Genomic DNA, 27,937 nt, shown 5'->3' with positions numbered 1-27,937 from the left:
ATTCATTAAAATACGCCGTTTGAAAGAGTCGATTCTTTGAAACGAGTCAGTCTGCTTATTCCTAGTCAAGTAAGTTAAACTGGCTCCCGCACGAGTTAAGACGACACGACGGCAGTTTGCGTTTCGTGTTTAAAAGAACCTTATGAATTTCGTTGGTTTGTGTTATTTGGCTGTCGTCGAGCTGTTTATTTGCTAAGCTGTTAAAGTTTGATCACGTCTATACCGGGTGTTAATGAACGGGTATGTGAAGCTGGCTTCGATAAGTGTATACAACTGTTTTTCACCTATAGCAGATGGGCTGTAATCTCTGGAAGATGTACCTGCCTGCATTTAGAACCAACAAAACTAAAGATTTCTCGTCGTAGGTATGTTTGATTTATCTTGTCAAAAGCGATTCGCCGTTTGACATCAATACAGTTTAGCATTTCAAGTTGTGGAGACGATCCTGGATGTGAAGCTTGCTCAGACATGCTAACAGACGCCGTTTCGCCTGAGGAAAATGCTGCTTGAGACCAAGCAATGCTACCACGGTGATTTTTAGCATGTTTCTAATTTATGTTCTTATTACATTCTCTAACGTTACCTGGCTTTGAGTTTGGCACGGGTGTGGCCTTTGTGTAGTTTACACTTCATTTGTGCTAATACAAACACGCTGTAATACAGGTCTGTTGAGGTGTCATTGCTAACGCCTGTGTCAGTATAAAACTTTAGGGAACACTAAAAACCTTATATATTTAAAACCTTTAATAGCCATATTAATTTGTGCTACCAGTCGATATTAGTGCTTTACTGCTATAACTGGGTTAATTACAGTTGTTTATCAATAACTTTGTAACTTACTGACACTTTATAGATGTCCTAGGGTTTTAATTAACTCCCTTTGTAAATTGTAAATGGACTTTATTCGTAGTTGGACAAACACTTATACATTTTAAAAGAAACTACTATTTCAGTATTTTACTTATAAACTTAAAACTCTTCTTGCTTCTTGTCAGTTATTTGTGAAATTCACCAGCTGAAAATTGAATTCCTTAACAATATTTAGGCTTCAACATGACAGCAGTTGTAGGGCGAGTTTGGGGGTGGGTCAGTCCAGCAAATCTTTACTCGTCTTGGGGCAGTACGACCAAACCAGAGACACCCGCCACCATTAAACATGAGACTAAAAGTGGCTTATGGGGACTGACTTCCTGGGTTTGGAGGGGTGAGAATGCCAAAAAGGACCAAAAGACAATTACTGAGGAATTCTGGGAAACTGAGGAGCATTTCAAGCCTTTGGAAGTAGAGGAGCTTCGGGCTTTGAGGCCTGATCTTGAGACTGAGAAGGTTGTGGTCAAAAGCTCCCCAAGCTGGTGGAGGCGAATGCTTCCATCCAGATACTTTTTTTGGCCCCGGTGGTCATCATCATCATCATCCACCAAACTTCGTCAGCAGAAATGTGCTGGGTGGAATGAAGGCACATGGGACAGTGATGAGGTTGATGGAGAATCAGACTACGGGACACCTCCGCCGTCTCCAATGCCGCTGTCCCAAAAGTCAGCATTCCGCTTTTTCTCTCGCTCGTGGACGGGGAACATCATGCCTGAACATTACGACATTTGTTTTAATTTCCTCCGACATCTTTTTGACTTATTCGTAGTAGGCTTCCTGAGTACTGTATCCCCTCCAACCAAGGTCATTTTGGACGTGCTGGGGGTGCAGGGGGCACTGAAGCTGTGGCTCCATGGCATGGCCATGTTTATAGTGTCAGCTGTTGGAATGGCTGGACTGCTGTGGGTGGTACAGGAGTACCTGCTGCCATTTGCTTTGATTTATGGCATAATTCAAGCAATGGTCATCTCTGTCAGTGTTCGTCAGAGTGAAGCTCTGGCAGAAGGGGATGATGGGAAAGGTGACGAAGAGGTCACAGAGGGTGAGGAAGAACAGGCCGACATATGGGAGCAGAATGAACCACAGCAGACTGCTGATGAAAGCAACAAAGGAGTTAAAAAAAGGAGTTGAAGTCTTTGGAGAAGTGTATTTTGGGTAAGTAGTTCTTTCTGGAAACTAAATGGTTTTTATAATATTATTTATGCAAGAAATACACTGAAGTCAAGGTTTATTTCTAGTCATACCTGGGGTTGATTTAAACAAACTTCTAACTCTAGTTACACATTTTAATTGACAACAATGTTTAAAAAATGGAAAAGATTTTTGAATAGTCAACATTGTCCGTAAGATTTGTTTATATGAAAACACAGATGACAAAAACAGTAGCTGATGTTACTGTAAAGAAACATTATGCACCGGGCACACACACAGATCTGTAGTCCATCGTTGTTTCGTTCGTCAAGTACTTTTGCCTAGATTAAATACAGATGATGCCACCATTTTCAAAAAATAGGATTTTTGTCGTTTACATGGAGGTGATTCCTGTATCATTCTCAAAAACGAACTCTTTGAAACATGTTTTCCAAAATTTGCATTTGCAACACTTTCAGCACATGCTACATCCATAAATACACATTAAAATGTACGCCACTAACCTGTATCACTATCTACGCCATCAATGGCAAATAATTAGGTGGTACAGGTTGAAGTTTTCCAAAACTGTACAAATTGTTCCACAAGTCATTATGGAAACAAGTCACATTTTTTACTTTCACTGTAGTAAGTAACCACATAGCAATGTGGAATGAAAAAAAAATTGCTTGGCATGACCCACCTCACCATATTTTCCACTAAACAATCAGTTATAAATTACCATTTGATTTTTGTTAAGCTGTTCCTCGGTCTCTTGTTTTCTTATAAGACTCTTAAATTTTGCTGCAGGGCTTGTGGCTTAAATCTTCAGCCATAGAAAAACAAGTGTGACATTATCGGAGAGCTGTGAAACCAGCTTGTGATTTTTAAACCACACATGATTTCCATTTCCAAGATTATATGATAATCTCTGTTTCTCTGGGATGCATTTTCAGAGATTGTTGTACTTGCCAGAGTGCCTGTTTATGGAAGTGCTACTATTATGTTGCTAATGTTATGTGATAAAAAAAAACAGGTATGTGTTTGTGACAAACAATAAAAGTTGTTTTGTTCATAGCAGAAATGTTTTTTTTTTAATAACAATAAATATAAAAATATTTTTTAAATCTAGAAAAGTAAATTTCGTAGACAAATTTTATAGGGGGTTGAGAAAGCCGAGTTTGAAGTAGTTTCAAAGTTTAAATAATTTTTAAAAAGTTTGAAACAGTTGGCATAGATATCTACATATAGGTTAGCATGTTTCTAGTATGGATTGGCATATATCTTGCTAGGTGGTTGCATGGGTGTTACTAGGCGGTTGCTAAGGTGTTGCTAAGATGTTCTAAGTTGTTGCTAGGCAGTTGCTAACATAAATTAGCATGGTTCTATTATGAATTAGCATGTTGTTAGCATTGATTTAGTATGAATTAGCATGCTGCTAGTATGATTGGTATGTTTGTTATGTTTCTAGATTTGTATATTGTTAGTATGAATTGGTATGTCATCATCATTAGTATGTCCAATAAAACTTCAATGGCAGTTTTTTTTTTTTTTTACAATGGAAGTCTATATGACAGTAGGGTGCCATAAGTGGTTGCTAGGTTGTGGCTAGTAAGTTGAAAGGTCATCAGTGATTAGCAGTCTGGTAGTCTGAGTTAAATGAGCCCAACCTTAAGTCTGTATGACAGTCTGGTGCAAAGTTATGAGGTTACAAACTTTGGTCCAGTGTTAGGTCGATGGGACTTTTCAGAATTTTCTGCGTCAGTTTACAGAAAACCGAAAATCTGATCAGCTGGAAAAGATACAGCGACTTAATTCAGTATAGTTTGGAGGTTTGGTGGTTGTAGTGAATGGTCTAGGAGGAGATTTATTCTTAATAAAGTCTAAGAAGAAGAAGACGGAAGAGTAATATGTTTATGTAGTATAACAGTATGTGGGCTTTCTCAAGCCACCATAATTATAAATTTCATCATAAATTTAACACAGTGGCAAAGATCATACCACAGATATAACAAAAACAACAATAATAACCTTTTATGGTTTTTTAATATACAAAGCAAATTCGATAACCTAACTCTTGTTTTGTTTGTCTGAACAAAGTTAGACCACAACAAAGCTTGTCTTAAAACCACCTTTCAAAAAAAAGAAATGTTTTTGGAAAGGTTCACTTCAGCTTCTTTCAAAAATCACAATCGCAATATATATATTATATCCATGCCTATTATCATAGACAGAAAGTGAGGATTTTTTTTAATTGTTAAAATATTGGTGTCTATGATGCAGCAAGTCCAGAGACTGATATGTACAACCATTTTCTATAAAACTTTTTGTGATATGACTAAAAAGTGCTCATAAACTAATATTTACTTAATTCAAATGAGTAGCGGCTTGGACCCGGAAACAGTATTTTATACGTCACCGATACATCATGACTTAACAAGCGGATTGGTCCATGGCTATGATGTAATAATCAGTTGTGGGTTCAAAATAGCAGATGACGAACTGCAATGTGTGCCTCTGTGTAGTAGTTACCTTTAGTTATTGTGCATAATATCAGGGTGAGTAAATTATGGCAGAATTGTCATGTGTAGATGAACTGTTCAAATATGAGGTTTTTTATTGTTGCATAATGCATAAATATGGCATGATCTTATATGATTGATCTGTTTCCATCACAGGTTGCTGACAAACTGAAAACCCAAGATATTTCATTGAAGATTTCCTCTTTCATCAACACCGACCAACAAGATTCTTATCAGCAAGAGAAAAGCACCCTAAACGCACCAGCACATCTTCTTCTCTCCATTGATGAACTTTTTTTTCCTGACCTTAAAATATAGATCTAATAACCCCCCCCCCCACCCCCCCCCCCCCAAAAAAAGATTTGCATATCATACCAGCACAACACATGGATAAGTAGAAATATAAATATTGAAAAGCAACAGTGACACTGCAAAGAATGGAGGAAAAAGTCACCTACTAAACTGAAGAACCAGCATTGAATGACTGATTGATTGTCAGGGATATTACAGAGACTTTGAATGGAATGCCACATGATTTTAAAGGCTTAACCAAATAAAACGATAAGTTGATTTAATGTCCACGCTGTATGTACTGCACATCTGCATGTGTCACTTTAATCATAGCTGGGTGTTGCCTCAAACAGCGTCTCTGAATTGTTCATATCTAATGTGTGCTCGTCCGTTTAATGGATTGAGTCCATTATATCTTCCATCCTTCATTCAACCCACTTGTTCACTTCTAAACTATCTCAATGAACTTTTATAGAGCAGTTGTAAAGGATCTGGATGCTACTTGTACTTAAACCACTTTTCAAAAGCAGCAAATCTGCACACTACTTTATTGATTATATTTTCCAATCTTTTAACCCGGTAAACATGGCATTAAAACCACTCTGTTTGACAAATGTTAATGTAAGCTTCATAACAGCATGTTTATGATTGATTTCAAATGTATTGCCATTCTTTATTTCAATCGATTATATCTTTTGTGCCTCATAATGTCTGGTTATTTGGCCAGTTCACAGGGAATTATGGGTAACGAAGTTTAGTAATTTTGCACAGCTGCATTATATCCAATGCTTTGTTGCACAAATGTGTTTAGCGCTTGCAAGAATAGCTTTCTCTTCCCGAATGTGTTCAACAAATAGCTTTTTATCTATGCATGTTAAGATAGAACTGCGGAAAACTCTTACATTGTGAATGACTTTGTTTATTTTAGGGTACTGGCTCGAACGTTGTTCACGTTTGTTATTTAAGCATTAAACTTAAAGTAGCTCTAGAATCGTCGTTTACTTCAAATTTGAGCAATGCAAGAAAACATGTAACCATTTAAAGGGTCTTTAAAATGTTTTTCATTTTTGTAAGTCTTGAGTCCACCAATGTGTGGACCACTGCTGAAGCCCTGAAGGCTGTGAAGAGAAATGAAATCTGCTGTAGGGTGATGTCGATTGCAGCTCAGAGATTGATGTATTAAAGATTGTGGGACACAGATGGAGAGACCTACATCTACAGTTCTTAAGTGCTAAACACTGAGTCTTTAATAGTCTTTACAGTTTAAAATAAATTCCTTTCTCCACATTTCATGTCTGGAGTCTGTCTGTGTGATGACTTTCTTATATAAACTGACATGGACAAATGTGGACATGGATTGTATCGGTTATGAGAATTTTTTTTTTTTTTCTCGATGGTTTTGTCCACCAAATTCTCTATATCAGTTCCAACTAAAAGTTGTGCTATAATAGAGATGGCAACTGTGGTTATTCAAAAAGATGAATCGAGCATTCACATTGTGGAATTAATGGGGAATATGCAAAGCTGGTGTTTGTCAACCAATGATGAACATCTGCTGAAAGATGTATGTGACTATTTTCAATTTCATAAGGCTCCTTTTACAGCACTGATGTTGTAATTCAAAAATAATAAGTTAAATAGATTTAGGCATCCATTTGGTTGTTAAAGCGTTAAAAGAGTCAAAAGACCATTTAAACGCAGACACCATTATCATCATTAGGCTAGTGCAGAAATTCCTTTGAAAATACTGTAGTTAAATTCATTTCTATTATTTAGAAAAATTACAAATATACTTTAATGCAGTGCTTCTAGTTTGGTCTGATACCCACTTTATATCTTGTCTTAGCCAGGCACTGAAGATCACAGTTTTTTTTTAAAGAAACCACTTAAACGCGGCAATTTTGTATGGGGTGACAATTAACCAGAATCCCTGGGGCTGGCCGACTGAAATTTAAAGTCTGTGTGCATGTAGCCCATTAGCCATATTGGAGGTACAGAATGTAATCAATGCCACTTTTAATGAAACTGATATATTTAGTTGATTATCGCTGCTGAAATTGATCAATAGTTGTCATGTTTTTGGATGTACTAATCCAACCGATTATAAAAACAAACATGTACAGCACTATAGATTGCCTAAAGAAACAAATAAATCAGAAGAGAGAGTTAGGAGCCTGTCTGAGGAACAAAATGTGCTTATAGTTAGTCAAACTGAACCAGGATTTCTATTTCAAGAATTATGACATTCATGTTTATCCTCAACATTTCCTGTCAAGTATAAGAAATAATAGCCAAACAAGTCATGGCTGCGAAAATGGTCATCCAAATTTTGATGCAAGTTTGAAGTTATTGGAACCTTTGAGATAAACTTTTAGTAGCATTAATTCTACACAGTTTGTAAATGTAAGATACAGGAAACGACTGTGTATTTTACAAAAAAAATTTTTCCGTCACTGATATAACATCATAGATTATTTAACACCAAAAGGTGCTATATACAAACGAATGGGTCCAAAATGACTCATTAAGCAAAACTAAAAATTTTTGGCTATATTTTTTCAAATTGCTATTGGTCATATCTTTAAAATATTTTTTAAAAAACAAATGATTAATGTATACTTAAAACAAGGGCTGGGCGATTAATCGATAATTAATCGGAATCGACAATCAGAGCCTATAATCTATCTTATTTTTCCAGGTGAATTTTTTTAATTACTTTCCTTACCAAGTATGAAGTCACGTGACCCCACTCTGTTAAGGCTCTTTTATACTTCTGCGTGGAACCCACATTACGATCCGGCGCAGCCTTCATGCGATCACATACCTGCGGACCTCTCAAAAAATGTAACTAAACATTGCACGTTTGCACTACATCGACAATGATTGGAAACTGCGCCAGAGATGCTTTGATATGGCGTATTTTTTATTACAATAAAATTATTGTTTACAATAAAATTTGTTTACAGAAGATTCAAGAAATGTTTAAAATATTATTAACAGGATATACAAGAGTTATGTAGGAGAGATACTGCTTATTTCTACTTTTAATATGAAAACACTGAAAATAAATTATTTTGTTTCCAAAAGGGCAAGTTAGTTATTTTCACTTTTTTATTAGACAAAAGTGACTGTTGGTTTTAGGCAATGTGTGTTTTAATTTCAGTTGTTTAACACTGGTGTTCAATAAATAATCATTATTATAGTGTTTCCTTTAATTATTTTAAAATCAATTAATGCACCCTTCTTTTAAACATCTCTCACTTGTAATATGTGAGCATATTTACTGTACAAAACAGTGAACTATGAGAGCAAAAACTAAAATAAATCAATAAAACAATGATTCATTAAATCGTAATCGAGTTAAAATGTTTAATTAATCGAGATTTTGATTTTAGGCCAAAACGCCCAGCCCTACTTAAAACCACTTGACTTGTAATTTAGACACTTTTATTGAGCTAAAATGATCATAAATGTGTTGAGGTTAATGAAAATTATTTTCAAAATCATTTCAAAATCAGTTCTCTTTGAAATGATTGTCATTTTCCACATGGCCGCTCAATAATTATTACCAATAATGCATGAACAATTTTTACATAAATGTATATTTTTAATTACCAAAACAGGGCTAAGAAAAAAGACAAGCAAACACTTTGTCATTAAGCATTTAATAGATATAAACAACATAATTTAACATCTGTTTATTCGTGTTAAATCCACTCTATGACCTTTGCTATGTACATACAGGTGCATTCAGAGTAAAGGGAGGACAGACTGATGTGAATGCTGGGATACAGATGACTGCAGTGACGGTCCTGATGGGAATCAACTGTATCTGACATCAGTGGAAAGATGATGTGCATTTGGTCTTGGCCACTGGCCAGGATTCAGCCATGCACCCTTTATACCAAACATAATCAGTTTACACCGTAAAGCCAGACGGCATGCTTCGTTCCCAATAATTAGCTGGATTTTATGCCAATTTCTGCTAAATAAATGCAGCCATGGAGCCCAGGATGAGATGATGTACCTTACATCGCATGATGACTGATATTCTCCATCGCTCATTTCATGTAAGGCATAAGAACGAAGGGATGATAAACCAATTATACACGTTATAGATCAATCCTGTTGTTTAAATGACAATATGCTGTTAATTTACTCATGCTCCGGTAGTCCAAGAGGACTTTTTCTTCAACAGATTTTGTTTCATGTTTTAGAGTCACACATATTTATTTCGAGTGCTTTTATTTACTCTCAAAATGTCAGACTTGCATTATATGAATCACCAAGGACCACAGTTTAAGCTAATATTCCATATTGTCAACAAAATTAAAAGTCAGGATGACCTGAGGGTGAGTGAATTGACAGCAAATGTTCATTTTTAGGTAATCTATCCCTTAAGCGACCCTCTGCTGTTTAATTTGGATTAATGATCCAGCTAATGCTCTGAACTCGAGCATAACAGATGTTTCTCAGTCTACTAAGAAAAAACACATCAATTTCTTTGTATGTTCGTGCGGACTAGTCTGATTGTCTGAAGGGAGACTCACTAACTCACTCAAAACTAATGGAGATGTTTTGATCATAAAAATATTCAAAAGGTTGAGTTCCTGAAATTTGTATTTATTCATTTATTGAAATTCACTATAGCACACAACACATATAACGCTTCAATTTCCTCAAGTGATATGAAGAAATACTGCTGCTAGAATTGTGACACCGCAAGGCAATTTTTTATTTGATATAAAATTCCTTTTTTATTCCTTTTAAATTCGACTAAAGTCGGTGTAACCTTAGATTTGAAGGTTTTTCGATTCATTAAAACGGTTGTGGACACAGAACCGGTAAGATCGTGTTGTTAACATAAAGAAATAAATATAGATTTTTACAAAAAGAAATAAAAGCCAATGCCTATGTACAACAAACGTGAATTTTCCGGCAGCATTCAGATCGCAAAGTCTTCTCCAAGTCATCCCGTTAATGACTGTGAAGAAAACAAATCACATTGCATTGCTCTTCAAGCTTTCATTCATCAAAAAAAGAAGCTTTTGACACCCAGTGATGATGTGATGTAATGGAGTGTGAGTGAGGATGAGGGATTATGAATGTAGTGCCCACGCCGCCCTTTTCCCTTCCCTCCAAAACAGCTCTCCCACTGGCGTTTACATCTAGTGAGGGTTTGTTCCCCCAGAACTAGGTGGCACTGTGGTCCCTCCGCCCTCTCTTTGTCCATGGCCTCTTCTCCCATGTCCCAGAATGCAATGCGCGCTCCCGCAACCCTCCTCGTCATCACCCTCGCTTTCCGAGGAAGATTCGCCAAACTGTCGAGGCTTCTCATAAATGCAGCAACCTGAACATATCAAAGAGTTGCCAAATAAGCACTGAGCATGTTCTATTTCAAGAAATGAGACATTCGCTTTGAAAAGGTGCAGGGTTGTTTTAATCTGATTTTCAAGGGCAGCTATTTTAAAGCTGGCCCAGATCAGCCTGTCCCGTGTTATGTTTCCAAATATGAAACTGATTTATTTATTTTTAATATCAGACGTTGAGTGTTAAACTGAGACTCACACTTTGAGGACCGCCGGCCGAGATGCTCATTGTCCACCGTGTCACTGGACCACTCTACTTTCTTCTCCGTCTTCCTTTTCCTGAGCTTGATGGTCAGGCTTCTGCCCTCCTAAAACCAAACAGACCATTACATGGAGAAACGTTATGATGACAATAGTAAATTATAATAGATATTTTTTAAGATATAAATAGATATAATAGCTACTTTTTTTCATAGCAAACAAGAGTTCGGCCTAAAAACAACTACATAACTACTGTGTCACTGTAAAACAAATTTACCTGCATTCATATTAACCCGTATTAGAGTTGAGCGATATCGATCAATTTGGCATTGTACAATGACTAATGTAAAACACTGCGATGGACGATGGCATCATCATCGTAGTCAGCGGTGAATTAATTATGTAAGAATTAATTTTTTGTAGCCTACTGTTTCAATTACCTGACCCACATATTTATTGTTTTACCCATAACCAAATCATGAATAAATAAAGATAAGTTACACTAATTACCACCTGTCAATCACTTTTTTAGTGGGACTCTGGCATGAATAGGCAGAGTGATCTGTGTCGTTATAATAGTGTCGACAAGCTTGGTGGTTAAAAAGGTGCACATTTGTGTTAGACACATAACATGAAAATACTATTTTCTACATAAACTATGGCTGGGCGATTTGGCCTAAAATCAAAACCTCAATAATTTGATAATTTTTTCTCAGTTACAAATAATGAATGATCATTTTATTGGTTTATTTATTTATTTTGCCCTCATAGTTCACAAACAGGTTATGTACAGTAAATATTCTCACATATTACAAGTGATAGATTTTTTAAAGAAGGATGCATTTTTTGATTTTAAAATAATTGAAGGAAATACAGTCTACTATTTACTGAACATCAACGATGAACAACTGAAATTAAAACACACATTGCCTAAAACCAACAGTCAGTTTTGTCTTATAAAACAGTGAAAATAAATAACTTTTGGAAACAAAATAATTTATTCTCAGTGTTCTTTTTATATTAAAAGTAGAAAATAAGCAGGATCTCTTCTCAATAAAATAACTTGTATATCCTGTAAATAATATTTTAAACTGTGCATTTCCTGAATCTTCTGTAAACAAATATTTTATTGTAAATAATAATTTTACTGTAATAGAGAATATGCCGTCTGAAGGCATCTCTGGCGCAGCTTCCAATCATCAACAATGTAATGCAAAGGTGCGATGTGTGTAGTTAAATTTTTCAAGTGGTGCGCAGGTATGCAACTGCTCGAAGGCTGCGCCAAGACATACCTGTGCGTTCGACGCAGAAGTATAAATCAACCTAACAGATCATGGTACGTAACTGTAAAAATTTACCTAAAAAAATTTTAACGATTATAGGCTTTAAAAGTCGATTACTTCTTGATTAATTGCCCAGCCCTAGCTTAAATTACAGTAAAACCATAACCATATTGTAGCAGTTTATTTCATGATATTTTATTTCTGAAATTTATTTTAACTAAATAATTAAATAAGGAAGAAATAAATACAAATATAGTAATAGTTATAAATAACCACAACAAAATCCTTATAATCCCATGTAAAAAGAAACAGTAACTAGGGCAGCATGGAAAAAACTGGCTTTTTTTTATTGACTGTGATATATATTGCAATATAAATGCGGTTTCAGAAGATGACTTGAATAGCTTGTAAACAATTGATCATTTTAGATTGACTGGGATGACTCTGCTTAAAATATAAAAAAAAAAACAAGCAATATTAAATACAGCAGAGAAAAGTAGCAAATAAATAATGATTTATGATTTTCTGGGAAGTGAAACAATATTTAGAAGCAGAAATTAAATAATCATTGTGTAATAATAATAATAACCGAATATTAATATTAATAACACTGTTTTTTTTAAATTGGGTAAATGATGTACAACTAAACTTTAAGCTACAAATGTTCCATTTGTTGTGCCCAAGTAGCTTAAGATTGCTTCAGATTTAGTCAGTTCTTAAAAATACATGCAAATAATAAACTTCCACTAAGGTCAAAATATGAAATTACTCTGCTATGAAGTTAACTGTAAAATCTGGTCAACTATAATCCCCATTACATTGCAAATCCCTGTGATGTGACTCCTGCGGACTTGCACATTGCAATATCGATGCTGAAATGATATTGTGTGCAGCCTTACCAGTAACTATTTTCATGTGTTTAAATGGTCAAATTTTATTTAAAAATCTGGGATTTATATATAAAACTATATACATTTATAAATATATAATTATACTATAAATTATATATTATATTAGAGCTGGGCAATAATTTGATAACGATAATTATCACAATATATATATATATATATATATATATATATATATATATATATATATATATATATATATATATATATTTTTTTTTTTTTTTTTTTTTTTTTTTTGATAAAACGATAATGACAGTTCGATAAGTGTTTGATAATGTTTATACACTATGTATAACACTGCGCAAGCATTTTGCAGCCTGCACATCCGGATGCCACACATAGTACAACTTTACAGCCTTACAGTGTTAGCTGCACATGGAGGAGTACAAAAAAAAGAAATTAAATGTTGTCCATGCTTAATCAGTCATCAATAAGGTCTATCGACTAAAGGGTTATTGACAATCAATAGATCATCAAGTAATCGTTAGCATCCCTAAATAACATAAATTAAAGGATATTTCACTCTAAATTCACCATCCTCACCATTAAAAAGACAGGTCATCCAAAACTGTAAATTCTATCACCCTTAAATCACCTTTTACTTGTTCCAAACGGGTATTACTTTTTCCTGATGTTGAACAATAATATACAGTAACTTGTAGGTAATGTCTTTGGTTGCTGAAACTTGAACAGTAAATGTTGAAAAGTAGTTAGTTTGTTCTTTTCTTTATTATTATTTTTATTTATATTGTCAGACAGCAAAAACATTTCACAAAATATGTTAAATCAGCTGCACAAAGGGATTGGCATGCTGAAAGTCCTTTAATATTGATAGATATAAAGATTTAACATTTATCATAATAATTATCGATATCGATTAATATGAAAAATAAAAATACCTTTTTGCCATATCTCCCAGCTCTATATTTTATATTAATTTTCATTTTAGATCAAGTAATATTTGTATTTTTTTATTTAGGTTTTAATATGTATACCGTTTATGTCATGTTTTCATATATCATTAAACTAAATAAAAATGTGGAAAAATATTATTCATTATTTAATCTTTCCACTATTTTAATTCATTTTAAAGCAAAACCATAAAAATCGTGCAACCAAAACTACCATGGCATATACAGTAAATGTCAATAAGGATACATTTACCCGGTTGTATTTTTGTCATGTTGTGGGTCAACCTGTAATCACAACACACTTCCAAACCAGTCAGCACACATAAACCCTGCTGAATACGCTGATTACAAAACAGGCCTTATGGCTGGTATCTAGACAGTCCATTTTAAACAACCAACGTAAATTATATCAACCACAAGAGCTTAGGACTGCTAGTCTGAGTCCTGTGGCCTGAATGACTTGCTATGCGTCTGCTTAGTGATGGTGTCTACCGTAACTAGGGCACACAGTACCTGCTGGGGTGGAGGCGGTGTGCCCGTCTGAACGGTCTCCGTTATCGTCTCACTCGATGTACCTGGAACCTCCGCCATCGCACTGATGAAGCCCGAAAAAACCTTTCAGCGGCGCTCGATAGCCTTTAATAGACAAATGCCTGGTTTCGGTTTTGGGATTTTAGGAAATAACAACTTCGGCCGTCGGCTGGTGGTGTCAAAATGTCGAGGTGGTCGCTTTATGAATCTCTGATGAATGCATGAGATGAATTTGCAGCAGTCTAATCACTCCTAAGGAAGGACGTGTTTGCGGACGGACCAGTTCGAGAGGTTGGCTGTGCTTCAAAAACTAGTCAGCTGACTAGCTAGATATGATTGTGAGAAGTCGTAGTTGTGGTTTTGGAAAGCGAAGCGCCACTAGCTAATTTCTGTTGTCTACGCGGACAGCGTATGAGCATTTGAGACGCAGTCTCTAAGTGTTCACCTAAAAACGCTCCGGTCGGAAACAGAGGACGCTTCGAGAACTTGTATGGTGATAAGGAAGAAATATCGACTGTAATGTGGCTTTCGTTGCTTACAGCTTTTGGATTTGACATTTAGCTGTGTATTAATCAAAATAGTTTAAGTCGTGTGGAATTTTAGACCTCAAATATCACAGGGACAATTCAGTGCCGTGTTCGCAATATGTCTGCGCCCTGTGACAGCACACACTGAGTGGAGGTACATTACTTTCTGTTTATCATTTTCTGTATGCAGCATTCAATTGTAAAATGTATTGTACTATAAACTATGCCAGCAATTGTGTTGCAGGACGTATTTATTTACATTATTTTCACAAACACGAGCTTTCATCGATTTCCTAAATCACTTCCACACGTTTGACCCTGCATATCATTATTTCAGACTATTGAATGATGGTGGTCATATTCATGTCACATTGCACCGGCATCGTACTAATTTATATTATTAATATGCAATTGTTATTTTTTGAATTGGTAGTTTTGCCATTTTTATTGCTTTTTATTCAAAATATTTATTTCATTTCTCTTTAGTGCTTCAACCTACATTAATGTCAATGCATTGAAATACTGTGTAGAAAACACATTATAGGTAATGTCCCCTAAAAGACCCAGGAAGATTCATTTTCAAAGATGTAATGTTCTTGCAGAAAGGGAACAATAAAGAAGAAAAACACAAGATGATCAATTCTGGTTGCTCAAATGGCAGTCCTTGGAGGCCTTTTTTTTACAGGCATACAAACAGATGATGAAGCATTGTCTTTAATCATTGGTTTAAACAGTTTGTTTAGTAGAATCTCATTGATCATATACTCAACTCTTTGTCAGCACAATATTCCTGCAACTGGCACATTCCAACCATTCAACTGATTGAAAACTACAGTTGAGCATGTGATTATATATACTGATAAAATGATATTAATACTCTTTGATTTATTTACAACCTTACAGGTATTTTCTATTTATGTTTTGTTAACATAAGTTAGTTATTCTGGTTAGCATGAAAAATTTATGTTCTAAACTAAAGCATAGGTCTCAAACTGGACTCCTGGTGGGCCGCAGCTCTTCACAGTTTTGCTCCAACCTTAATCAAACACAGATGATCCAACTAATCAAGGTGTTTAAGACTAGTAGGCTTTTTCTAAATTGCAAAAAGGCAGAGAATGGCCCTGTGTTCTTGTGAAGACCAGTCTTGCCAGGTCACCTCCGTAGAACAAACTAGGGAGGTCGTGAGGACACAGAACGCGTCCTCTGAGAAGTGAGATGCATGCGCTCTTCCCAATAGTCACATGACCTTCACTCATTTTTAACGGGAAATTATTTAAACATAACAGTATATATCCACTGATTTTTTCTCTCTCGCATTTTCAATGTATAAAAACATGCACAAAAACCTTACAAACTTAAATATACTCTACACAATACAAAAAATAGACTTTAATATGAATTTCAGCAATTAAACACCCTTAATGTGTTTATGCCTTTATAAAGATTTTCATGTTTATGTTTACTTTCACCATCTCCGTGAATTTAGGCAAACTCCTGAGACAAATAAGTTATATCTCTGAACTTTAATCATAAATCTATATTAAATGCTGTACTTCCCGCCTCCTTTATTCAGCTTCAATGACGTCTGGGACTTCTCAAACGAGTTTTACACTCAAGTCTCCATTGATGTGCCCTCGATACCAAGAACACATCTGGGAACCTTCACACATCCTCCGTTCTCTGCACGCAAGATCACTGAAGAATGCATATTAATAAACAGCTCTAGAGGCTATTAAGCAGGTGTGAGTTGGAGGTGGTTGGAGCTAAAGTATGCAGAGCTGCGGCCCTCCAGGAATTGAGATTGAGACCACTGTTCTAAAGCATTTATTCATCTTAGTTAGCATTATTGTCTACACCGATTTGTTCAAAGATGCTGTAATGAATTACAATCTTTAAAAAGAAAACTGTACAAAATGTTAGTTTATAACTAGAATGATTTTTAGTGTTTATTCTTTATTATTGCCAATTTACAACAAAAAACTTTTGTCAATGTCAGTTTTATTTGTATAGCACTATTTAACACAACCAGAGGTTGACCAATGTGCTACACAGTACAAATCACAACAGAGAAAAAATATAAAACTATGGCTAAAACATTTTTTATTGATAAAATGTCAAAACAAAGAGATAAGTTTTTAACCTAGATTTAAAAACAGACAAGGATGAAACGGATCTACTACAGAGAGGCAGAGCATTCCACAACCAAGGACCAGCTACTGCGATGCACGGTCACGCCTGCATTTCATCCTCGACTTAGGGATGCATAACAGTCTCTGGTTGTTTGTCGGAAGAGACCGACTAGGCTGATGCTCAATTACCGTGTCTGACAGATAAGATGGTGCCAGGCCATTTAAAGATTTAAAAACCAAGAGAAGAATTTTTAAAGTGACTCGTTAGTGCACAGGCAGCCAGTGCAAAGAATTTAAAACTGGTGTAATGTGGTCATGTTTCTTGGTACCTGTTAAAAGCCTTGCAGCAGCATTTTGAGCTAATTGTAGACAGGATAAGGTTTTCTGATTAATCCCAAAGTATAATGAGTTACAATAGTCCAATCTAGTGGTACTAAAAGCATGCATTATTTATTCTAAATTTGTTCTAGATGAAATAGATCTGACTGTTTTTAAAAAGTTGAAGCTGAAAGAATTTGACCACTGCATTTATCTGTTTGTCACAGCTCAAGCCATCATCCAGAATAACACAATTTTCATACCTTCACATTTTCAAAACCTTTTTGTAATTTTTTTGTTTTTATCTAATTCTTTTTTGTTTCAGCTTTAGTGCAATTACCGAACACATTTAGTTTTACTTTTAGAAAAAAAAAAAATCATTCAATTAAAAAAAAACACACACAGAGCAACAAGGTCCTTTAAAAAACATGGTGCCATATCTACAAAATATCAAAGTATATTGTTTTGTTTTTTACTTGTGTTTTAAATATGATACACAAATAAAAAACAAACATTAATTGATTTACTCTCAAGTTTGCCACAATTCATTCTTCATGTGAAATGAAATGTTTCTTTACAGATTATGATTTCTGATTTCAGGACATGTGGAAGCCCGTGCATGTGGCGTCACCCAGGATCTGGAGCAAGTTTGGATGCAGACTCTGCTCTGAAAACTCATCCAACACACAGTCTTTAAGTCATTCCCGGACACAAGCAGAAAAAGCCAAACGCAGACAAGCCCGGGAAAAGGCCATTCTCAGTAGTGTGAGTTGATCATCATCGCAATAGTACACATTTATGTTTACTTTAAAGCCTTACATAACCTGAACTTTTTACAGGACGTGAATGATGATGGACTGAGCTGGTCAGATAAAGAAAAAATAAAGTACACAGCTAAACTCTCACCTGGAGAGAAGAAAGGTGATGTTTTTTTTTGTCTCTTCCTTTTTGTGTTTTTTTTTTGTGCAAAAAAAAAAAAAAAAAAAAAACATTCTGTCATTTAGTCACCATCCACTTAATATTTATTTCCACTATTGAAGATATTTTAAAAAATGTTGAAAACCGTCAGCTATTATTTTTCCTAGTATGGATGTTAATGGCTGCAGATTTCCAACATTCTTAAAAATATAATTTTTGTGTTCAACAGAAGGTAGATTAGAAATTAGAAGGTAGTAAATGAATTTGACCGAATGTTTTGGATGGCGTTTGAGTTTGATGTCACTAATGCAGTTATTAGAGATGGCTATAATCCCTTTATATATCCTCTGTTTTAGACACCACTCTGCCCTTCCCACAATCCTACAGCCCAGAGTATGTGGATTTTGGCTGGTATCAGTGGTGGGAGAAACAGGAATTCTTCAGTCCCGAGCAGCATGTAAGAGAGTCTACTTTAATTATTTTAAAATCTAAAAAAGGTACTACTTCCATTTTGTTATGAAATTGAAGGCTTAACTATGCAAAAGGGTCAAAGATGAAAACCCTTTTTTTATTACTGTTTATTAGAAGCCCTCATTGAAATCTTATTGAGTTATTCATTTTTCTTTGGCTTAGTCCCTTATTTATCAGGGGTCGCCAGCATATGTTTTATTCCAGCAAATGTTTTACGCAGTGAATGCTCTTCCAGTAGCAACTCCGTACTGGGAAACACCCATACACACTCACATTCACACACACAATCATAAACTACGGCCAATTTTTGTTTACCTATTTTACCAATAGTGCATGTCTTTGGACTGTGGGTAAAATCGGAGGAACTGGAGGAAACCCAAGCAAACATTTGGAGAACAACTCCACACAGAAATGCCAAACCAGTGACCTTCTTCCTGTGAGGCGACAGTGCTAACCACTGAGCCACCGTGCCGCCCGAAACCAAAAATATTTTCATAAAAATATTAAGAAGCTCAACTTAATATTTTAAAACTTTCAGCTTTATAAATAATAGAAATAATAAAAATGATAGTAATAATACTACTAGTAGTAATAATAATAGTAATAATAGTAATTATTATTATAATAGTGAAAATAATAATAATTGTAATATTAAGAATAAATGTTTTTTACAATTCTGTTTAATACATTTTTGAATGTACATGATGCAGAAAATTCAGCTTTGCATATGAAGAATAATTTGTAATCCATAGTATATTAAAATAAAATAAAAAACAGCTATTTTGAATTTTCTAATGGTTCAGAATAATTTTCAGCTTTAAAATAACAGTTAAACAATGTTATAATATTTTAATTAGTTATTAATATTTTTATTTATTTGAATTTTATTGAGCAGAATTTCTTTAAAGATAAGACTAAATTTTAGCCAAACTGTGCAGATCTTTAATTTGCATTATTTTCATTGGTAGTTTTCGGGATGCACCTATAGCATTTTTTGGCTCATACAATACCAATTTTAACAAAATAAATTAGCCGATTGCAATACCGATATTGGTCAGTTGCACACAGTACAGTACTATTAGTTTTATTGACCATGATTTATTTAGCATTCCAGCATTTTAAGAGAGGTAAAAGTTAAGATACAAAAATTAACAAATGACAGTCTGTGATTTTTGCTGTTCAGTATTTCTTTTAATAAACATTAACTTCTATTTTGCATATAATAGAACATACTGTATATATTTTATTCATTCATTCATTCATTCATTTTCTTGTCGGCTTAGTCCCTTTATTAATCCGGGGTCACCACAGCGCAACCAATCTCTGGGAAACATCCACACACACATTCACACACACACTCATACAGTACGGACAATTTAGCCTACCCAATTCACCTGTACTGCATGTCTTTGGATTGTGGGGGAAACCGGAGCACCCGGAGGACACCCACGCGAAGGCAGGGAGAACATGCAAACTCCACACAGAAACACCAACTGAGCCGAGGTTCGAACCAGCGACCTTCTTGATGTGAGGCGGCAGCACTACCTACTGCGCCACTGCCTCGCCCTGTATATATTTAATAAACTTAAAATTGCAGTCACTTTCTTTTATTGTCCAAGACATTTTTGCCCAAACTAAACAATGGTTTTGGGCCAGTGCTTGAGTCATGGTGCACACCAGTTGCTTTCCTGATACAAGTCTTACATTTTGTTCATAATAGATATTTTGACCAGATTAAATATAGTTTTTAGTATTGAATATTTTGCTCTGAGAAAAGCATTTGATTATTCAGAAGAAATGCAACCCAATTTCTCTATACAAATAATAAACTATCAGTATCTGCCTTTTTCATGTTGTTATTGCCGATATGCAGATAGCTTTAATGAAATCTAATATTAGCCAATATATTAGGGATGCATCGATATAGATTTTTTGGCAGATACCGATAATTCTTCAGACTTGGAGGCCGATAGCCGATATATATAGGCCGATAATTATAAATAATTCAAAATGTTTTATTTTTATACAGCAAACTTCATAAAAGCTGAATCTCCGCTCTTTTGAACTGAATAGCCTATACTCAAAGCAAAAAAGCTATGATTTTTTAAAATTGCAAGGTGATTATAGACCTATATTCACGATTTCACACAAATCAGCATGCAAAAAATACATTATTTCCTTTCCTTCATAGCAAATTAACATGCAAATTGACTGTTGCATAAAATTAAAAAGGTTAAATAACAAAATGGGATTTAATCAACAAGCAAGTTAAATATATTTTAAATGAAATTAAAATAAAAGAGCTAAGGACTAAAACCAGCTCATATGTTCTTGAATAAAACGTGTTACAGTAATGTACATGTGTAAAAATATGTCTTGTCTGAAAAAGCCTCTTTTAGAGGTGTTTTGACAGTTCAGAGCCACAGTACAAGTGAAAAGCTAGATACAGAATGCATTATTTTAGAAAATGCGACATAAATTCATCATATTTGGCGTTTTAGATTCTTTTGAACACGTAGCATCAACGCTTCTGTTGTTCGTTCTTGCTGTCAATCGCGGGGAAAATGATAGATGAAAGGTTTATGATAAACCGCTGTGAGGGCACAGATTTGCCCTCGGATTTTGATACAAACCAGATCATTGAGCTCAAATGACTTTATGACAAACACAGAACAGAATATAAAGACAGAACGTGTGGCCCGTATGCTGGATTCAGTGACCGGTGCACCCAGGCTCTCCCCTGTTGATCTGTGAAGGCTCAAGAGTGTGTGTGAAGGCTGTCAGATCTATGTGTGTGTGTGCACGCGCGGTGAAAAGCTCTCACTCGTGCTTGGTATAATCCATATGAATATTCCGATCAAATTGAATACAATCTTACATCAACAACACATGGGAACCAACGCGTTGATAATAACAAACAATTATATTAGATTAAAAAAAAAAAGTTTTAAAAAAAAACTGTAAAGTTTTTGTTTAGCGCGTCACGTGTGCTGTCAGTTTGGTGTGTGTGTATGTGTGTGTGTGTGTGTGTGTGTGAAGCGAAGAGGGAGAGACAGAAATGAGGAGCACTTTTTTCGCAATGAGACCAAGATACACAGGTTCTCGTTCATTCCCCGGCTGAAACTAAAAGAGTTCACACCGAAACTAATATTATTCGGCCCTGGAGTAATAAGTAAATCTCCCTGTTATCTCTAACACAACAAAGAGACAGAGCAGGAAAGGCTTTCATATGTAATATTTTTATCCTGAGGCGATTTGAAGCAAAATACACAATGGCACTCAATCGGCCATAAAAATGGCATTTATCAGCCGATAACCATATGGCCTCCGATATATCGTGCATCCCTGCAATATATACTGGTGGCCAAAACATCCGTGCATCACTAGTTAGCTAATTTAGTTGAGCAACTATATTATTTTTAACTATACATATGAATGATACAATTGTTTTCAACATCCAATTGGTGGAATTCTAAAGTTTTTATGCATTGCAGAATTGTTGAACAATTTGTTTTTTATTATTCTTCCTCAGAGTAAACAACCCCATGCAGTTAATAAACACTTTTCCTTGTGTATTCCTCCACCCAATGTGACTGGGACTTTACATCTCGGACATGCGCTGACCGTGGCAATAGAAGATGCTTTGGCTCGCTGGTACCATTTAAAATACACTTTAATTAATACTTAATAAGATAAAATGCATCTATATTTCATGCATAAGGATGTCTGTAAATGTAGACTTAGTCCAAAAAGATAACACAATATTTGTTCTGTTCAGGCGACGTATGCAGGGCTATAAGGTGCTATGGGTTCCAGGCTGTGACCATGCTGGGATTGCAACACAGGTATCATCTCTCCATATGTTAAATGCTAAAAGAGGATGCTTGCTGAGGTGTCATTTTCTATGTAAATTTGCTGACCCTAATGGTTCTGTGTGTGATAGTCGGTGGTGGAAAGGAAACTGTTGAGGGAACAAGGGAAAAGCAGACAGGATTTCAGCAGAGAGGAGTTTCTCAAACAGGTCTGGATGTGGAAAAATGAGTGAGTATCTTTCTCTCTTTCTTTACTATGGCCAAAAATGTTATTGCATTTCTAAATAACATATATTCCAGTTGATACCTGTTTAGCTCTTTCCCTTTCCATTTTCTCCTAAAATTGACAACCTTCAGAATGTTTTTCTGCTAGGAGCGTATGAGCATAGTATATATTTTTAAAAATCCTCCGCTTTCAGACAAAAAGCATTTTATTCTATCTTCTTGTGTTCATGTTTTATCCCAACTACACGTAGATTTCATTATTAAAATTTTTTATCAAATCTTTGACCAAAAAAAAAAAAAAAAAAACTGAGAAAATTGATTTTTCTAAAAGTAGTGTATTGTTTACTATATGTAGTATATAGTTCATACCCACACAAACACGATCTTATTTTCTCTTTCATTGAGTGTCTTTTATTTTTATCTTTGGAGAGAGAAGCCCTGTTTCTCCCTCAGAACATGCATTAATGCTTCTCCTACCATCATATACCTAAAACACAGATTATCATAAGTACTCGACAATGGCAGGGAAGCGTTTTCTCATAATTCATGGGTGATCTCATCAATGGCGTGGAAGGAGTTAAAGGATTAGTTCACCCCAAAATCCTGTTAATTTCTTACTCCTATGTCATTCCAATACCCCAAACCTTTGTTCATCTTCAGAACACAAGTTAAAAAGTTTTTAAGTGAAATTACTTTGACCCTTCATAGCCAGGGATGTGAGACATTCAAAGTCCAGAAAAGAAAGAAATAAACATCATCAAACCTATGAAGCTCCAAGAACATTTTTGTGCACAAAAAATTTCAGTGTCTGGTCAAGGCGCACATTTACTACAGGCTATACAACATATTGGCTTTTAGAGTCAGCAGCACAACACATAAGTTTTGTACTAACATTGTAGTAAATGCACAGCCTGATCTGATGTGGCAAACATTGGTAATCAAAAGTTTTTTTTTTTGCTCACAAAACTTCTTTGAGCTTCGTATGTGGCATGGAATGTTTTGACGATAAATATTTTTTTCTGGACTTTGAATGTCTCACGTTGCCGAACGACTCATTATTTAGTTAAAATGATGTTGCATTATGAAGTATTTTAGGAAGTGGCTGTTATTGAATTGTAATTAATTTATGTCATCATCATTATTAACTTTTTTTTTTCAGTTCCCTTCTAATTTTTTTTATCAAAATAAAATGTGTCACAATTGGAAAGAAAGTCTATCACAGCTGGTTTTGTTTTTATATTAACTTGTCTATTTTTAGAAAAGGGGATGAGATTTATCACCAGCTGAGAAAACTGGGTGCATCTCTTGACTGGAGCAGAGCCTGTTTTACCATGGACCCGGTAAGTCCCAGGACTCCGTGAACAAGAGTTTGCTACTCTTAGGTAGCTTAGTTGGGAAGCGAGAGCCAGTGAAAAATGGAAAGATTTTTCAATAGACCAGCACAAAGCCGGTCTATTGTCCAGCGCGGAGTATGCGCCTCGCTTATACACTGCTTAATACACACAAGATGTAGAGCAATACGCAAATATCTTTACATATAAAAAATAATTACAATATTAAGGATATATATATATATATATATATATATATATATATATATATATATATATATATATATATATATATATAGGATATAAATATAAAGGATATAAATATAAAGGATATAAATATTACAAAACATTATTTTGTAGCCTACATAAATATGAAAAACCACTGCCTTCATGCCTTCTTCATCTCGGGAGGCTTTTTCAGTTAATTCATAACAATTTGTTTTTGTATAATGTTATTATTATTTGCAGTATTATTTATTATATCCATATTTATATTTGTTTTATTAAAAACAAACTTAGATTTGCCCACCTGCAGGTTTTAGACCATATGGGCCACAGCATGTGTTTTAGGAAATAAATCAGGTTTTTGACCACACTTCGTTATTATTGTTCATTTATTTGTTTGCTGGAAATTAGAACTGAATTTTGAAATAGTTTTAAAAGAAATCTTTGCGCTTAATAAACAAAATTAATTATTTATAGACCAAGTGATGTCTGTGCGAACAAGATTTCCCTATCCACGAGAGCGAAAAGTGAAAGTAGATTATGAGATGCCTTATCTCTCATTCTCGCGCTGCAGATGCTCTGTTTAACTGTTTTCTTGCTAGTGAAATGCTCAGTTTTTCCATTTACAAAGTTGTCATGTAAATAGCAAATGTGTTTATGGTTCGGCGCAACTGGCTCTTAAAGGGAATGGGAGATGAGACTCTGATGGTTTATTCTCAAAACACACCTATAACCCATTAAGAAAATAATCTCAACCCTTTTAGATCATGCGCCACGGCGCAAAGCGGATTTTCCCGTCCTTAAATTAGCAAAAGTGGATTCTGACACGCTCTGAAAGCGTTTGCGCCCTGCGCTTTGCACTTTGCACATGGACCGTCAAAATAGAGCCCATAATATTTTAAGTGCACCTCAAGTCAACATTTAGTGAAATTATCTTTTGAAAGTATTTTTATTGTGACGAATAAACCAGAATCAACTTTATTTTTCAACATTTCTTTCTTGACTCTGAAGTCATTAAAAAACAATTAAAATGTGCAAAGAGTTAAGTTAAATAAGTTTTTATGTCAATATTTTGTTTTCTTTGTAGGCTTTCAGCAGTGCTGTGACGGAGGCGTTTGTCAGGCTGTGTGATTCTGGACTCATCTATCGTGCTGAAGGTCTGATCAACTGGAGCTGTACATTAGAGTCTGCTATCTCAGATATAGAGGTGCATCGCTGAACAACTTTATTTTATCAACACTAGCAACACCTCACATGTCTCATAAACTAACGCACCATTTAACACGTAAAGGTGGACTCAAAGGAGCTTCCCGGCAGGACTCTTCTGTCTGTTCCCGGCTATGAGCAGAAAGTGGAATTCGGGACAATGGTTACATTTGCATATCCTTTGGAGGGACAGGGTGCGTGGAGGTTTGCTCCGTCTCATAGGCTATTATTGTACTCCTTCGATTCAAATGTGGGATTTATTTTTGTTCTAGAGGGAGAAGTTGCAGTTTCAACCACTCGTCCAGAGACAATGCTGGGAGATGTGGCCATTGCTGTTCATCCTGATGACCCTCGATATAAAGTAAAATGCTTATTTTGGTTTTTAAAATAGAGTGTTTGTTGTCTATTTTGTGTTTGAATGGGACATTGTTTGCTCCTCATGTCACACTTGATTAATTTTAGTCTGCATTATGTCAATAGCAGGGGTTTCCAAACTTGGTCCTAGAGGGCCGGTGTCCAGCAAAGTTTAGTTCCAAACCCTATCAGAGACACCTGGGCTAGCAAATTTACTCTTACTAGGCTTTCTAACATCCTTGCAGGTATGTTGAGGCAAGTTGGAGCGAACATTTGCAGGACACCAGCCCTCCAGGACCAAGTTTGAGAACTCGTGGTCTATAGTATGCTAATTTTCTCTGCTAATGTGAATTTTTTAGTTTCTCATCATCGCTTCAACATTTTTTGCCATTCTATTTATTCACTTCTTGTCAGCATCTTCATGGCAAACGCTGCAGGCATCCTTTCACTGAGCGGTTATTACCCATTGTGACTGACACTACGGTGGATATGACATTTGGCACAGGTAGCTTCCCAATTTAAGGACGTTTCACTTTGGATTAAAATTGTAGGGACCATATATGAGTTGGATCAAAGTTGGCCACACAATGTAAGCAATGTTTTATTAATTTGACAGCTTATTTATTAATCTCCAGACTTTCACCCTTACCTTTACAGGTGCTGTTAAACTGACTCCAGCTCATGACCACACTGACTTCCTACTCTCTCAGAAGCATTCGCTCCCTCGCCTCACTGTGATTGGAGGAAACGGAACCATGACATCAGTTTGTGGCCAATGGCTAGAGGTACAGAGATTGATTGACATTTGAGTTTAGTTTAGTGATTGAAAAAGTATTCAATTCCCCACAATTTGAGTACAGAGGCATTTTTTTGTAATGGCTAAAATACACTTTTAAAGGGGACCTATTATGGCCTTTTTACAAGATCTAAAATACGTTTCCGATGTCCCTAGAGTGTGTATGTGAAGTTTCAGCTCAAAATGCCCTACAGATATTTTTTTATAACTCTTTGAAACTGCACCTTTTAGGTTTTGATCTAAATTGTGCCGTTTTGGTGACTGTCAAAGAGGTCGGAGCTACAAACTTCTATGCAACAGCATAGCAGCAGATTCAAAATAGTACTAATACTATCTCTGGGAAAAACTGAAAATGTATGGAGACAACACTGTAAATTACATTTATATTAGTCATTTAGCTGACGTTTTTTGTCCAAAGCGACTTAAGCTGCGGTCACACTCCAGCTTGAGCTTGTGAAATTCTGTTGTACGGTGCTGCAAAAAGGGGTGAGGTTAAACAATATGATTAGACATTAATAAAAGTGAGCGATTGCTACAAATTTGAAATGTCTTATTTTAAATTATCTTTTATTGGTCTCACGCAATTACCTGATGTGATTTCGTAGGTAAGAATTCACCAAGCTTAAATTTTTAAATGCAGTGAAATGCGAAACTTGTCGCACATGCTTGCGTTTTTGGTCTACCGCATTTGCATGCCTATGAACGGAAGTCTATGGAGCAAAAAGTGCAGTGTGATCGCTTTGTGCAGTGTGAGAAGTTTTACCTACTATTACTGGTTTAACAAACTGTTATCATCTAAAATTAGTTTAACAAATATCTGTATACTGCAATGGAGGTTAATTGTTTTTACTTCTTTTCTTGGTCAAAAATATGCTCTCACATAATTAGTGCTGTGTACTCATCTATTTTACATAGATAGAAAAATAAATTAAAACTAATGCGATTGTTGCATGTTTTATGATATGCTGTAATAAATGTATACGTTCATTGTTTTTTTTAATGATTTACCACATATATATAGACAGTACATGAAACATTATGTCATGAAAATTGACTCGAAAGTCCTTTAAAAGTCTTGGAATTTTTGTAGTAAAAATGTGTATGAACCCTAATTTGTGCATCATATTTTAAAATGCCTCTTATGCCAAGTTCAGAGTCCATGATTTTCAAAGTAGTCACGTCACGGATGTTTTCACACTGCATCACTGCATGACTATCTGGGGTAGCGTTTAGTTGATGTTGTTTACACATACTGCTTGACCTTACTATTGGAAGAATCCCAGACAACTTTGTCTCGGTCCGTAAACTTTGTCTCACAACTAAACACACGCGAGAAGTGACTTGGAAACAACACGAGGACACGTAGTATATATTTTGTTATTAACTAGATAATGAGAAATAAGTCTTTAGTGGTGTAGAAAATATACTTATTTTGCTCACCTGGGTTTTGAAGGGAATTAGCCATTTTTCTTAAACTTTTTTTATTAAAAGTCTGTCCCAAAGTCTGTCTGTCCGTCCGTCCATCCATCCGTATGTCTGTCTGTCTGTCTGTCCGTCTGTCTGTCTGTCTAATCACTCTCTTTCATCAGATTAATTAGTTGTTGAAAA

General features: G+C 35.3%; 3 protein-coding genes across 5 annotated transcripts in view; 2 read left to right on the top strand and 1 right to left on the bottom strand.

Moving 5' to 3' along the window:
* The first annotated feature begins 57 nt into the window (after nucleotides 1-57).
* On the top strand, nucleotides 58-6,106 carry si:ch73-25f10.6. Its single transcript, NM_001423403.2, has 2 exons — nucleotides 58-2,025; nucleotides 4,680-6,106. The coding sequence occupies exon 1, from the start codon at nucleotides 1,054-1,056 to the stop codon at nucleotides 1,999-2,001; it is 948 nt and encodes a 315-aa protein (NP_001410332.1). The 5' UTR covers nucleotides 58-1,053; the 3' UTR covers nucleotides 2,002-2,025; nucleotides 4,680-6,106.
* Nucleotides 6,107-9,430: 3,324 nt separating this feature from the next.
* ppp1r11 (protein phosphatase 1, regulatory (inhibitor) subunit 11) lies at nucleotides 9,431-14,438 on the bottom strand. Its single transcript, NM_001017627.1, is given in 3 exon segments — nucleotides 9,431-10,164; nucleotides 10,383-10,491; nucleotides 14,000-14,438. Coding segments are annotated over 3 exon segments (369 nt in total). The 5' UTR covers nucleotides 14,078-14,438; the 3' UTR covers nucleotides 9,431-9,982.
* An 18-nt stretch (nucleotides 14,439-14,456) lies between these two features.
* Nucleotides 14,457-27,937, top strand: part of vars2 (valyl-tRNA synthetase 2, mitochondrial) — a 49,483-nt gene continuing 36,002 nt past the window's right edge. Inside the window, exons 1-13 of one of the 3 annotated variants that reach the window (XR_015515653.1) lie at nucleotides 14,457-14,698; nucleotides 17,592-17,756; nucleotides 17,831-17,912; nucleotides 18,266-18,366; nucleotides 21,913-22,034; nucleotides 22,159-22,225; nucleotides 22,324-22,421; nucleotides 23,676-23,757; nucleotides 25,061-25,180; nucleotides 25,265-25,373; nucleotides 25,452-25,540; nucleotides 25,948-26,038; nucleotides 26,191-26,318. Coding sequence is in view for 2 of the 3 variants with exons in the window: in XM_087293827.1 (XP_087149953.1) it covers nucleotides 17,595-17,756; nucleotides 17,831-17,912; nucleotides 18,266-18,366; nucleotides 21,913-22,034; nucleotides 22,159-22,225; nucleotides 22,324-22,421; nucleotides 23,676-23,757; nucleotides 25,061-25,180; nucleotides 25,265-25,373; nucleotides 25,452-25,540; nucleotides 25,948-26,038; nucleotides 26,191-26,318 (1,251 nt within the window). In the remaining variant the exon portion in view is untranslated. 3 annotated transcript variants of the gene reach the window in all.

The sequence above is a fragment of the Danio rerio genome, chromosome 19, assembly GCF_052040795.2.
Source record: "Danio rerio strain M-AB ecotype USA chromosome 19, GRCz13ab, whole genome shotgun sequence".
Lineage (NCBI taxonomy): Eukaryota > Metazoa > Chordata > Actinopteri > Cypriniformes > Danionidae > Danio > Danio rerio.
The sequence above is the reverse complement of the archived record's forward strand: the minus strand, read 5'-3'. Positions and strand labels throughout refer to the sequence as shown.